The 15031-nt window shown below is 39.7% G+C and overlaps 1 protein-coding gene across 5 annotated transcripts in view; it reads right to left on the bottom strand.

The window, feature by feature from the left end:
* Positions 1–15031, bottom strand: part of cdc42bpab (CDC42 binding protein kinase alpha (DMPK-like) b) — an 84065-nt gene that overhangs the window by 36538 nt on the left and 32496 nt on the right. For all 5 annotated transcript variants that reach the window (XM_041975159.1, XM_041975157.1, XM_041975158.1 and 2 more), the window contains 3 exons: positions 7233–7316; positions 6326–6421; positions 5070–5218 (listed from right to left, as the gene is read on the bottom strand). In XM_041975159.1, the coding sequence (XP_041831093.1) occupies positions 5070–5218; positions 6326–6421; positions 7233–7316 (329 nt within the window). The remainder of the gene's footprint in view (positions 1–5069; positions 5219–6325; positions 6422–7232; positions 7317–15031) is intronic.

The raw sequence follows: 15031 nt of genomic DNA, 5'->3' as shown, positions 1-15031 counted from the left end.
CACATGATCAAAGGTTAATGCCACAATAGCTGACTCATATTTAGCCTTCCACTCCTGGACAAACCGAGAGAGGAGGTAACGCCAGGCTAATGCTAGGTAATGCAAGTTAGCGCGGCTAATTGGGCTACTGTGTCACAGGGCTCCTGCAGTCTTAAGGAACATCGCAGAGACTGGAATAGAGGGTGGTAATCTCTTCTAAGACCACAGCATCCATCTGTGAGGGCCATCTGGACGCCGCCCCACAACACACACAATGTGGCCAGCAGCAATGGTTGAAACAGCAACGGTGAGGCATGTCCACATGGTTCTAATGAAGCGTTGTTAACTAATGGTTCAAAGACCTGCAGCCTGTGTGACTTCTGGCATCACTGTAAACACACACATCTTCCCTTGTTAGAATATTTTGTATGTCCAATTCATCAGATTAAAGAATAATTCTGCTCACGCATGTAATAAGCAAAAGCTGTGGTTAAATGGACACATATTCCCTTAAGCTGATAGAAATAATTCTGATTAAAGACTCAGATGTCACTGATTTTACCTGGATTGGACATAAAAGGTCACAAGACTGAAGGACTGTGTGCAGACATAGACAGATGTGAGACAGAGATGAGGAAAAATAAACAATGCCAAACAAATTAATTGAAATAAGTAATAATAAAGCTGTGCACTGAAGCCTGTTTGTCTTTATTTTTAAAATGATACACTTGGTTATAATAATCACATGTTCTAAAAATATAAAAGCATCTTTAAGTACAAACAGGCAATTACTTGTCCCAACTTGAACAACAGCCTGCAGTCTGGTCCCATAGATCCACTACTAATTCAAACTGTTTGGTTCTTCTCTTAAACAAATTAACACGTGAGCTCTCATACCCTTCATGTTCTCCAGCCAACAAAAACAAAACTCCTCACTGCCTTGACGCAGTCTACCGTAAACCTTCTTAAAGGTATATGCTCACATAGTTTGTCCATCTACTTTTAACACTTTTACACGTTTATGATACAACGCAGATCAAATATCTGATACCAAAGTTACAACAATAGTGCAAATAACATCTACGCAAAAAATATCACCGAGATTAACTCTTTTGAAATCTAACAAAGCAATGAAACATAATCAATTATTATCTGAAAGTACCATGAGCTACACTGGTGATGCACACGGCAGTTACATTAGTATTATTACTATCACAACTGCTAAGTCGCTCCTAGCATGACTTGACATAACCTTTACTTTATCATGAGGTTAATGACTTTATTGTTATGATAAATATTGATATAATTAGTAGCATCATATAAAAAAGTGTAAAACAGTTTTACACAAACACTTCACACATTTGCACTGACGGTCTTTGTCTTTATTTATGATGCTCGATCCCCAGCCGCCATGTTTCTGGCCCTGGGCTATTATTCTCATTATTAGTGGAATGAAGGGGTCCATGTAAATGCAGCTAATGTGGCTGAAGCTCTTTGATGACTAATGATCAAGTATGATCAATGTGTCCTAAGGAAACACATGGCCCTGATCAATAGGGAAACGCAGAAAACCAGCAATCAATAGGTCACAGAAAAACACACAAACAATACCCAGCCACTCAAAACAGATGTCACTCTTTAAGATAACATTTTTATTTTATGAGTATATTGATATTGGCAGAGTACCACCCCCCCACCCCCACCCCATCTTCAAACACACACCCTGCTCTTCTCCTCCACCAACCCCCGCCTCTCCTATCAGCATCTCAGTGTGTCACACACACACACACACACATATAGGGCAGACAGATGTGGTGCTAGGCAGCACAAAGCCATGCTGACTTGGCCTATTGAAACATTTGTCAGGGTCCTCTGGGAGGCCACGCAGATCACTGACCACTGAATAAATGAATGCACGCACACACACTTTAACTCAGTTTCCCCTTTGCATCTGACGTGCACACGCTGTCTCCCATGGGACTCAGCTGAAGGGGACAGAAGGTTGACCTACAGGCACTTTGCTCCTCAATTCTTTCATTTTGGCCTCTTTTCAACTTCATCAGTGTCAAAAGGTCTGAACGAATTCATTTTCAATGGGCCCACATTTTGGTTTGTTCCTGGAAACGAAGCACGACCAGAGGATAACACGCCAGGCCGTTCAGTGCTGATTCAGTGTAGATGGGATTGGAGAGCTCACACTCATAACTACAGGTGTCCTGCATTGATCAGACTTCTCAACATGATTGTTGACACAAATTAAACAAACGTATCTTGGATATTTTTTGCAATGGTTATTTTCTATAAACAACATGAAGGCTGAATATTAAATGGATTCAATCAATGGCTAGCTTCTGCTAATTTAATGTGGAGCTTGGATAGGGACAAAACTTCTGTGACTTGCATCTCCATAATTAAAACTGTAAGATGAAGAACAGGTACAGATCAAATATGCAAGTAAGGATTAATTATACAAGTCAGAAATTACAGATAAAATTTAGAATTAAAAAAATAAGAACTACAAGTCAGAAAATAGCTTTTATCATTTTAGTATGAAGCTAGAACAGGGACACACATTTTTATCTCCATATTTCAAACTGTGTCAAGAACAGACCGAATCTGCAAGTATGGATTAAGTCAGGTCATCTGTGTCCACAACCTACTTTACATTGTGTGTACTAAGACCATCTGACCAAGGCCAGAGAAATCATCACAGATAAAGTTAGACTGGTTTATGGATAAATAAACAGTTAATGATTAATAGTAATTAACTTCAATATAGACATATTTTGCAGACATGTGTCTATAAAGAAAGCTTTAAGTATCCAAAAGACCTCCTCTGTCCGTGTTTGGTTAGTAAAAGGGTGACATACTAAAATAACAGAAATTGGATTAGAAAAATGGAATTACATTTCTGTGTCCAAACAGCTCTGAAAAAATCCAACATGAGTCACTTCAGCCTGGTAATGTGAACGTAGCCACAAAAGATGAGCTAAATTAACAGAAAATAGACCTCAGTCTATTTCAGCTGGCTGCGTTAATTATACAAGCTGAAGATTGATGCAGGATTTCTAATGGCTTTTAGGACCTGATGGTGGGTGATGTGACTGAGTGCACAGCTGTGACCCAGGACATAAAGTGGTCGTCTGCTAATTGTAAAGCCTGCAGTTCGATCCGAGGCTTCTCCGCTCCACATGTTGAAATGTGGTCAGGCAATAAAGGGAAGCCCACACTGTGATGGCATCACGGTTTCTTCACGAGGAAGGAGAATTATGTTTGCTTGGTGCAACTGGAGGTGACAAACTAATAAAAGTTTACTTTTTTGGTATTACAGAAGTTAAGAGTTATTGCGTAATTGCCCTTTAAATGATTTAAACAGAATTCTCACACATGTAAACTATCACTAAGATAAACACACATCCTGATGCACATGCACACAAACACACACACACTCATCAGACGGGACTAGCCAGCAGAACACACCCTCCTCAGGGGACCTGCCAGCCTGTCTCCACCCTTCACAAAGCATGCATAGGAAAAAAAATCTCCCATGGACTGCAAGTGAGAGCAAAGGAAGAGTTGGGGGGGATTGATACACGGGGGGTGGAGGTAACAGCGCCACACCCCCACCCACACACCTCCTAAACCCATCATTACTGTTCCAAAGCATCCACAAGGGGACCAAAAAGAGAAACAGTGATGTCCCCTCCTCCCCCATCCCATTTTCTTTCCATCCGCTTCTGTCTATGCTGCCACCGCCAACCCCCACCCACAGCCCCCAGATAACACCATGCAATTAGTGGCTGCCCACTCTCGTCTCTCTCTGCATACATTTATATATGCATATCTTTCTCCATCGCTGTCACCTAGTATGTGAAAGTACATTTGACTCTGCAGCATGTTCCAGATCTGAACTACACCCAACTACACCCGACACACCCAAAATACCAAGCAGCCAGGCTTTATCTGAGCCTCTCTCTGACCCTCCCTTCTTTCCCAATTATCTTACATCTTTTCCTCCATCTATCTAGCCTTCATTCTCTCGCTCTTTGTGCTGCGACAAGCTCCTCCAAGAAAGATGCTGTAATTATGTTAACATGCCGATGTGACTACTTCCTGTCTGGAAGAGCCTTATTTCCTGCTCCCAAGGGCATCTTCAGTTGGCTGAAAAAATTCCTTTGGCAGCTACGTCAGCAAGGAAAACAGTTTCCCATGATGTGCCCTGTGAACTTAGCTCAAACTTAGCATCAATTCTGTTGATTTCATTAACAAACACTGGTGTAGCCTTTGCAGCTAAGCGACCAGAGTAAATCAGTGGGTTTGTAGCCTTCTTAGATTGAGATTTTATAAAAGAATACAGTACGGTAATCTGATTAAATGTGTTTTTATGCCATGTGTAATTCTAAATTGCTTGTAAAAAGCAATTACTTAGCTTTCTTTGTTATAGTTTACAAATTCTTGAGGCAAATGCACCATTAGCTCGTCTCTGACTGTAGATTTCTGGGATTTAGAGCTCTGCAGGCAGCATATGAGGAGATTTGAAAGCTCTTACTCAAAACAGCGTTCAGCTGTGGTGGAAAATGACACTACGGTGATGAGAGGAGTTGTGTACCAGATGAAGATAAGGTTTAGTTAAGGTGAGTAGAGCTGCTAATAGAGGATGACAGGGATCTTAGCTGCTCTTTATCTGTGAATGAACCATTTCACTGAAAAAAGAGTTGTGTTGCTTTTTCTACTGAAAGTTGGCTGCAGTCCTTATTTTTACAGACTTCCTGCCCCTCAAATATGCACAAACCTGACGTGTAATGGGAACCTTAAACAATTAAATGTGCATGGGAAATGATCCCTAAGATGTATTAACCATCTTCAGTGATGACTGAAGACAAACACATGCACACACTCTCCACAGGTTTAATTTATTTTCATTAAGCTGCTGCGGCTCCACACAGCTGGAATATTTCCCATGCTGCAGGAATAGTGTAAATACACTAAACATCCATCATCAGGACTTATTTCTCAGTCAGCTCCTTGCCAAAAATTATTATATACATTTAAATATCATAACAGACACAATCAACCTTCCAGGACCTCACCTGTGGACATAGTGCAGCTGGTGAACGGAGTCGATGGCCAGCACCATCTCGGCCAGGTAGAACTTGGCCATCTCCTCTGGCAGACGGTCCTCAAACTTGCTGAGCAAAGTCAGTAGGTCACCACCCACGTAGTAGTCCATGACCAAGTACTGCAGACAAAGTGACAGGAACCAGAAACCCCATCAGACATTAAAAAAAGCAATACAGAAAGTAAAACACATACCAGACCTGGCTTCCCTCACCTTCCACCATTACTAAAATTCTTTTTTACCTAACAGTTTCATTACAAAAGAGACAAAACAAGCACCTAAATAATTTAACTTTTCAGCATTTGCCTAAAAATAAATGACTACAGGCCAGCAGTGTGTATTTTTAAAGCCCTGAGGAGTGTCCAGCATTTGTTGTGAGAATGTAGGAAAAGGAATGAAGAGCAGTCGTGGCATCTGAACTCAGGGTCAAGGAGAGAGGACAAACTATCAGGTTAAAGGGAGAAAAACTACCTCCACCGGCCAAAGGGAGAAAAAGTTTGACTTATGAACTCTGCCCAACTTCAAAATCTTTCTTTTACTCTTTCTTGGCCCTGTTAACTTCTGTTAACCAATTTCCTTCAATTCAAAATCATGTTGTGCTTCAAGGTAAGAAGTGAATGTGCTGGTTTGAGTCTAGCACCAGTAGTGGTGGAGGGGTGGAACTGTGCTCTATAAATGAACTTAGGAGTGAAACAGGAAAGATGGCACAGCTACTAACAGCACAGCTGTAAAGCTTTTGCTATGGGCAGAACAGACAATGACAAGCATACCAACATATTAAAAGAAGGGCTGTTATATTTGTGCTTCAAAATGAGGTTGCAATTTGCACATGTGAAGCAAGTCTTTCCTATTATCTTTCCAAGCTAACGGAGAGAAAAGCGACAATTTGTCAAAGCTGAATTAAAGTTGAGGCGACTGGACAAAATTGCAAAAATGAGCGGAAATTGTGATGATTGGCTGAATTTGTGCTGGTTGTTCCTGGAGGGAGCGGAGGCCTTACGAGGTGTAAGGAGCATAAGGGGGTACTTCTTCTATACTTAGACCATTAAACTAATTATATTGTGTTAAAGTAATAATTAAATAGACGTTTATTTCATAATAGTGCAGCACACTACTATAATTAAGTCTTCCCAAATTAATCTAGACAACAGAAAAAGAAAATATTCCTCTTTACAACATCAGGTCGGTCTAAACACAGAGTTTAGAGGAGAGAGAGTGTCGTGTTACCAGATTATTGTCATCCTGGAAGGCGTAGTGCAGGGTGGTGATCCACTGGCAGTCCCCATTTACCAAAACATCTCGCTCCTCTCGAAAACATGCCGTCTGCAGACACATACAACAAACTTTACAACATGGAAACACATGGAGGTCAAAGGTCACCATCTTTTATAACTGTGTGTTGCTATTCTGCAACTGATGTACCAACTACAGACGAAATTAATACAACTTTAAATTTTTTGTAAAATTTCTGCAAGAACCTCTTAATACACATAATTTAGATTAGACTTAGATTTTGTGATATGTGGTATACGCCAGACTGATTTGGGGTGCTTTTATACGATAAACTTGAAATATATAAACTATGCGATGGATTATTAGTTAAAACTGAGACTAAAAAAAAAATCTTTATAACAGGGTGTTTAATTAAAGAAAACCATTGTCATGCTTTAAACACACCCTAACCTGTCATTTCCCAGTTCAAATGTTCTGACCGGAGAAGAAGAAACCACTGAGACTCCTACTACAGTCTACTATATTTGTTGCTCTACGGTGTTTCCCATGTCCAGGCATTTACACACAAAAACATCAGGGAGCAGTTTTGTCTTGTGACGTATGATGCATGAAGCTCACGGACCCGGGGGAACGACAGGAATGTCCGACTGATAGGGAGAGGTCGATGAGAAAAACATGCAGCTCGTGCAGCTCAGGCACCGACACGTTCTGCAACCTATCAACAAAAGTCCGACTCAACTGTGAATCAGTGAAGGTTGCACTACTTTTTAATAAACCAGCCACCTCATCCAGCTTCCTGTAAGAAAAATTCCCAAAACATGGCAACGGGCTGCTGTTCATATCCAGTGTGAGTGTTGGTGAAACCCAAAGGGAGCATGAGAGGCTGCAGGGTCATACTAACCTCTGCTCGCTTTAGCATCTCCCACTTGTTAAGAATCTTCATGGCGAATACCTTGTCAGTGTTTCTCACTTTTACCACGGCAACCTGCATAAAAGGAAAAGAAACAAATTTCAGTCAAGCAATTTAAAAATTTTCACCCAGATTTATCCTGAAAACTGTGTGGAAGAAGAAAAGGACAAGAGTGACAAGAGAATAATTCATGTGAAATGACATTTGTGCCAGGAGTTAATATCTTCAGACAAGGTGTTGTTGTTAATAAACAAATAAAAAAAAAATAGAAAAATCACTGGCACAAAGGTAAAAGGGAAAGAAGGAAGAGGAATGAAAACAAAGAAATAGAGCAGAGAACGAGGGAAAGGAAAATTAGGGGCAGGAAGTGACCACAGAAACCACTAGACAGCTTTCGTTCTGACCTAAATGGCTGACAGACACACACCAAAGGAAGCCACACTCTCATTCTTCATACAACTTTGTGATGCTGGACACTGAGAAATAAGAAATGTTTTCCCATCTCTGACTCCAAAGATTTGTAAATTTTAAATGCAGTCATTTGGAAAGAAGCCTCCGATTTCTGATGATCAATGTTGTGTTTACCTTGAAAATAACAAATAAGCATCCATGAAAGAGTTTGTTCTTTTAAAAACTACAAACCAGTTATGAGGAGAAGAACACCCCATTTCTGATTGGTAGCTTGCCAAGTTTATTAACATAGGAACCAAAATCCCCATTTCCTCCAACAGGTTAGGATGGGAGGGGCCGGTATGCATTTTTTTGCGTTTCCACAAGCAAAAACTAGGACGGGTGCCAGAATATCCGATCAGAGCCCTCCTACTTAATTTAGTCCCTTTCCACTGGGGTCCCGGTCTTGTGTTTTCTTGCTGGTTTTTGGCCTGCTAAGGGACTAAAGATGGAAATTAGCCTTGGCTGTAATCTTGCATGTTTACATGCACATGAATATGCATTGTCCCTTTATAAATAAATAAATACAAATAAAAACCGAATGGGTGGACTTTCAGACATTGCAAGGTCCACCCTTCTGTGTCGAAATCATGTCTTCATGTGCAACTCGGCACTAAGAACAAAGCAGGAAAGGCGCCATGACATCGCACCATTATGTACCTGACACATCTATCGCTATCCGGCTGATATGCTACCTACCAGGTAAGGGTGGGTTTGGATGTAGAAACATGGGATTTAAACCAACCCATCTTGGACTGACCCGGGCCAGTTGGTAGAAACAGGGCTTCAGAAAAGTAAAGTCTTTAATCAATGTTTACATTATTATTATGTTGTAATATTATTATATTATTTATTTCCAACATGTAAAGATGGGCATAGAAATTACTTCAAATGCCAAGCTCAGTTGTGAATGGATGGTGGCCATCAGTGGCCAAAATTCTCCCAGAAACATGTTTTTATCTGCGAGTGGATCAGCGATGACTGCACTACAGGTAAATACTTCAACATTGTGCACAGTCTTCTGCTTTGGTCCTTTTAAGGTGTTACCCATCATAAACGGTGCTCTAGTATCTATCTAACAAAGCTGGAGCTGCAGTTTAAAAGCTCAGAAGGTTCTCACTTCACAGTTGTTTGTCCATTCAGAGACACATCAGCTGCCATGCATGTGGGCCCACGGCAATTAGGTAGAAATGGATCAGTCATTTTAGTAAAGTGATTAAATACACATATTGTTTTTTGATTTATAAAATGAGTCTGTCCTTTGATTTTGTTTTGCGCTGCACCTTTAAACCCAGTGCAAACCCATGATGGTTTTAAGGTGCAGATTTTGTTAAGATGTTTGAAAGGTCAGAAGTTGGATGGCTGACAATTTTCTTCAACTTAATGATGAGAAAACTGAAGCTCTCGTCTGCCCCTCGATTGATTTTTACCTAAGGTAATGAATACTCTCGACCTGCTTGCTTCATTTGTTTCTCAGTAAGGAACTTCTGGTAATGCTTGACTCAGCATTGACTTTGGTTCACTCTTTGTTTTCTTCATTTAAAAAACATTCCCAAGCTACGTCCTGCTGCATCTTGCTCCGAGATGGAAACAATTATATATGACTTTATTTCATCATGTCCAGATTATTCTATATTACTGAGTAAAAGAAAAAGAAAAAAAATCACCGGAACATCTTCAGGTTGTACAGAATGCTGCTGCCAGGCTCCAAAAAAATCTTTAAGGTATTCCCATTTCATCTCATGGACTTGGTCGCTTTTAAAAAGCAGCCGAAAACTTGTTTAATATTTTTATGTTTCTTTTATTTAATTGACAAATTAACAATGGTAATAGCTTATCTTTAACATATTTAGATGCAATTCATCCCCTTTCTCAACATCTTCTGCTCTGTTTTTCAGTTTGCACTGTTTCATGTGCCTCACTGTACCATCCGAACAGCGGAGCAACTGCCAACTTTCCCTTAACTGCTAATTGCTAAACATAGACCTGACAAACTTCCTCTGCTCAGGCTTTATATTTTGCCAAAAAAGGAGCTGCACAGGCGGCTGTGACAAACCACTGTAATCCGACAGCCAAAGCACGTGTTTGACTTAAGTGCTTGCCTATTTCTATCTACTGGCCAGCAGAAACAGAGACAGAAACAAGAGAGAACAAGAGAGAAACCATTTTATTTTGGCCTATTTTGGCCAAATTAAAGACTAAGCAGAATCTCACATGCAAATATGCATGAATGGATATAAGGAAAAAAAATACAAGCACACATTTATATAAAGAGTAGTGGAGCAAATGTAGATGCTGTATGAAACAGAGAGGTCTGTAGTCTATTAAATTAACCAGGGGAATGCTGCTAATGCAATACAATGATAACATTCCTGCAGTGTTTGGATTTCCCCCAGTGATCCCTCACCAGAGGAAAGGAGGAATGGAGGAGGAAGACCGGAGGAAAGGGGGAGTCCACTGTTCTTGGCAACACTTGGTCATTTCTGTCCTTTTCTCTAGCTCTTCTTTCTTCCCTCTACGTTTCCTGATTTTATCGATTCCTCCCTCTTGTATGGTGTCTGCTTTCAGGGCCCAAACATGACTGAGCATGGTTTACTTCATTTCTGCTAATGTGCTGTAGATGTTTTCTACTTCACCCAGCTGCTTAAGGTGATTTGTTAGATCAGTGTCGGATCAGAGCGTCTCCCAAATGATTTTATACATTAAGAGCAACCATGAAGCAAACCACAGCTGTTAATACAAATTATTTAACAAGTGAAGTATTCTTTTAAGGATAAAGTTACACCAACGTTATGCTAAAGTAGCTACATACCAAGGCACGATATTTAAAAATGTGCAACACTGACTGATGCTTAGCTGTGAGATTGTTTGCCTAAAGCTTAAACAACTCACAAAACAAAACAGAACTATTTGGTCCATTTGAGTTGAAAACAAGTAACTGAGTCCTAATGAGAACATTCTCACAGGCAGCAGACCAATAAACACTGGTCCATTCATTGGATGAGCTCCACAATGAGACATCTCTCCACCTGCTGCTGACCATGAGTGAATGAAATCAAAACATGCTGCACTCAAGGTTTCTCTGCTTCCCTTTTTATTTTCCTTAGTCTGCTCCCATTTTTAACCTACTCTGATTCCCAGTGATGAGTTTCCTTTAAAAGAAAAAATAGAGGACTGTAACTACTCTCAAACCTGAGACTGCTGTTAAAAAGCTGTGTTTGGATCTTCTAGTAAATCTGGATTCTCTGAGCTGTTTAATCAAATCAAATGATCTGGTCCTGACCAAGTCTTACAATATTAGAGAAACAACATATTACATAATGATATATTTCAGCCTGTCATTAACTGAGAAGAAAAGGTTTTCACACACTGGCTCTTTATTTAGACTAAGTATGCTGCATGATCCATTAACTTGTAAAACCACCTGTAGCAGCAATAACTTAAAGTAATCGTTTTCAGTACGACGTTATCAGTCTCAGACCGTTGTGGAGGAATTTTGTCCCACTCTTCTTTACAGCATTCTTCCAGGTCATTGAGGTTTGTGGTATTCAAACAGCTCTCTTAAATTCCCACCACAGCATGTCAGTCAGGTTGTAGTCTGGACTTTGAATCATTTCAACACCTGATTTGTTTGCTTTTTATTTATTCTGTTGTAGATCTGCTGCTGTGTTTGGGATCATTGTCCTGTCGCATGATATAGTTTCAGCAAAGCTTTAGCTCTAAGACAGCTGGTCTCACATTTGACTAAAATATTTTGGTAAACAAAGGAGTTTATTGTCCACTCAATAGCAATGCTTACATAAACAAATATTTCTTCTATCTAGTCGAAATAAATTAGATGAGACATTCCAGCGGACATGTTTACATGGACGCGAGGTAAAGTGACCCGATCTGTTGTAGGTTTACATGATGGAAAGATTTAACATTTAACAGGTTTACTAATTCAAAAGAGAAAGAAGAAAGAATAGAAATAAGAAGTAGTAGCAAAAGGAGATGAAGAAGATGAAGGAGGAAAAGTAGTAGGCATAGAGGGAGAAGAAAGACTAAGGAATCCAAATAAAAAAAAAGAAGAGGACAAAAATGAAGGTCAAGAAGACGATGGCCAAGGAGCAGAAGACAAAAAAAGCCAAGAAGAGAACCAACAAGAGGACCATGAAGGAGATTTTATTAAATTTAGTCAAATATCTGTGTGAACTTGTTTCGAGCCTTTTGACCATTCAGAGGCTCAAAAATCCTAAACTTTTTCAGTTTCCAACTTAAACGTTAAAGTCGCCAGGGTCTTGTTTAGGCGGCCATTTTCCAAGTCTTTTCTGAAACTCACCTTACCTCCATGTGCTTTAAGAATACACAGAAACAACATAACCACAAACGACCAGAATGGTTATTTTTTTCCTGTGTGTAAGATCATGAAAAGGATAAAAATGATTTCTGATCTAGGCCTATCAGATAAGCTGAGGTGCGGATATGATGCATTTTTATTCTGATTTAATGTTTGATCGGTTAAAAAATGCTCCATGTAAATGCAGCTACTGACTGTAATCTCTCCAGGTCCTATGGCTGCAAAACAAGCCCAAATCATCATCTCTCCACCACCGTGCTTCACAGATTTCTCCAAACATGTTGCTGTGCATTATGACCATACATTTCCACTTGGGTCTGCTCTGTGCAAAGAGCATTGTTCCAGAAGTCTTGCCATTTGTTGTCTCCTGCAACTTTTCCAAACAAGTCATAATTTTTTTGGCCTTTTCCAAATTATATCATCATGAACTTTAACATTTAACAAGCTAACTGAGGCCTAGGGAGTCTGAGATGAATTTGCTGGGACGTTGTCCACTGCTGGAAAGGTTGACTAATGGCTTAAATGCTTTTTATATTGTTTGGAAATGACCATATAATCCTTCCCTGATAAGTAAGCAGCAACAGCTGCTTCTCTAAGATCATTGCTGTCTTTTTTCTTTGGCATTGTGCTATGACATCAATGCTCCAGAGAACCTCCAAAATATCAGCTTTTATTGCTGGTGGTCAATGATCCAAATGCATTGATGAGCAGCATCAGGCTGCCATTTACCCTCCTAATCCTTAAGGACGCAGTGAGGATTTTCTCTAACTCTGCATTTTTTGGTTTAGTTTTTAGCTAAACAAATAATGACAGTTTAATTTGTCGAGCTGTTGTTAATCAGAGGCTGTATTTAGCTTATTTTAGGACTGAACATGTAATAGTTTATGTCCTGATACTCCTGTACATTTTCATTTTTCTGTGAGCCAATTAAGAAGAAAACCATGAGAAAAATATGACGTCTCGCAAGCAAATTACATTTTTCTGCCAAGCCAAACTCATACAGGCAGCTGGCTTTATGAAAGGACACTGGAAAGTTACAAGAAGGCAGCACCTTTCACAGGGTCACATTGCTGAACACAAACCTGAAACACAAACAGTCACATGACTCACACATGCACATACCAGCACTCCTTGCTTAAATGAGCATGTTAGTATTTTGCGTTGGCGCTGCAGCTTAATGCTGGCAGGTGCACCCAAATCTTTCCTCATCCATCAATCTATCACTTTCTTCATTTCTATCGATCACTCTCCACCTAACTGTGCTTTTCTAAATGGTTTGCACAGGTGTGTGATATCAAACTTGGCAACTACTTCTTGGAACTACACAGCACAGATGATCAAATTAATGAAACCAAACTACTAAAGTGTAAAAACTGTTAGCTCGAGGGTGCTTTGTGGGACATTATGCAAGACTCTTGGCTGAGGACCACAATACCTGTCCCTCCTGCATTCCCCAGCTTTGACATCATTACCTGAAACCCAGTGACACATGCATTTAAATTTTCCCCGACAGCCACACATAAACAGTCAAAAAAAGTAATCAAATACATTTAAATTCACACAAAACGGTTCCTCTGGTACTTCGATTTACTTTAATTATTCTGATTAAGTGTGAAAAAGTTTTTTAAAGGTCTATTTAAGAACAAGTAGAGTCATGCTCGTGTGGCACAACTAAACTACGCACCGCTGAAGGAATGCAACAGAAAGTAATCCACTACCAAAAGCACCAGCAAGCTTGTCTTTAGCCAGTTATTAAGACATAAGAGTGCAAGGTAATCTTCTGCTGGCAGCTCTTGTCTGAGGACTATAGCGTCCTAAAGTCTCTGTCTTTAGGAAGAAGTTTAAGATTTTGTTACAAGATGGGCATTACAGATGAAATTTGGAAGGATAATTTGGTTGACGTGTTACATAGATTACACTACTCTGAGATTACACTGCTTCAAGGTTAAGCTGCAATTAATTTTCCCTGAAAAATCACCTGCAAATGACAATTGTGGCCACAATTAGGCAAATTTACTTCACTTTTATGCTCTTGTGTCCAACTCTACATCGTTTTTGAACAGGCACATTCTCAGTGTTTCCAAAATGTTTCATACACAGATAAACCCAGGCTCGAAGTTAACCCCTTCATCACAAGAGTCGCCTGTACAGAGGACAGCTTAAGATGCATGCAGTATAAAAGATCTTAGCACACACTACGAAGCACCAATTTTAACATGCAGATCACCAAAATAATGAGGAGAAACTCAGCTAAAAGACTCTACCAAGCACTGGCATCCAAACACAATTTAAACCCCAAGCAGTTACATGGGAATGTAACAAAAATGCAAGAAACAGCTCTGTCCACCTCAGGGGTTCTGTTAATTTCTCCACTTCAAGCAAACCACACAATCATGGTGTTGTATGAAAGCAGAGTCTCTGCTGATTACAAAGATGCATGTCTCATCACTGTGGGACACAAAATCTGTGGGCTAGCAGCCAAAGAGGAGCAAAGAAAAAGAATTATGATTCATAAATAAATCATGTCTTATTTTTGCTGTTTTCTGGTCAAAAGTTTGAATCTAGATCTAAAAAACTCTGTTAATGTGTTCTACTTTAACACATTTCCTCACAAGACATTATCATTCCTAGATGAACTGGGTTCTGTCCTCTGGTTTTCACTCAAAGTAATGTGGTTTTCTTATAGTAGGAGATAACCTTTGACATTTTCCACTGTGTTCCAGGTGAACTTACTGATACAGTAACACAAATCTTGATTCTGACACTTCTGTAGTAATCTCACATGTCTCAGCTTTTCCTAGAGATCAAGATTATACATACAGCCTTTGTAGTTGTGACAATATAATTCAGTTATTTAGCTCATGTCATATGATATTATCTATGCACTGAAAACAGAAAGAATCTCCATGCATGGGTGACAATGATAAAAAAAAACCTCCACATACATGATTGAGTGTAAGCCCGAAGTAAAACCAGTTTGTATCATATGTTTCTTTTAGTT

The sequence above is a fragment of the Melanotaenia boesemani genome, chromosome 22, assembly GCF_017639745.1.
Source record: "Melanotaenia boesemani isolate fMelBoe1 chromosome 22, fMelBoe1.pri, whole genome shotgun sequence".
Lineage (NCBI taxonomy): Eukaryota > Metazoa > Chordata > Actinopteri > Atheriniformes > Melanotaeniidae > Melanotaenia > Melanotaenia boesemani.
Note: the sequence above shows the minus strand (reverse complement) of the source record. Positions and strands in the feature narration are given on the sequence as shown.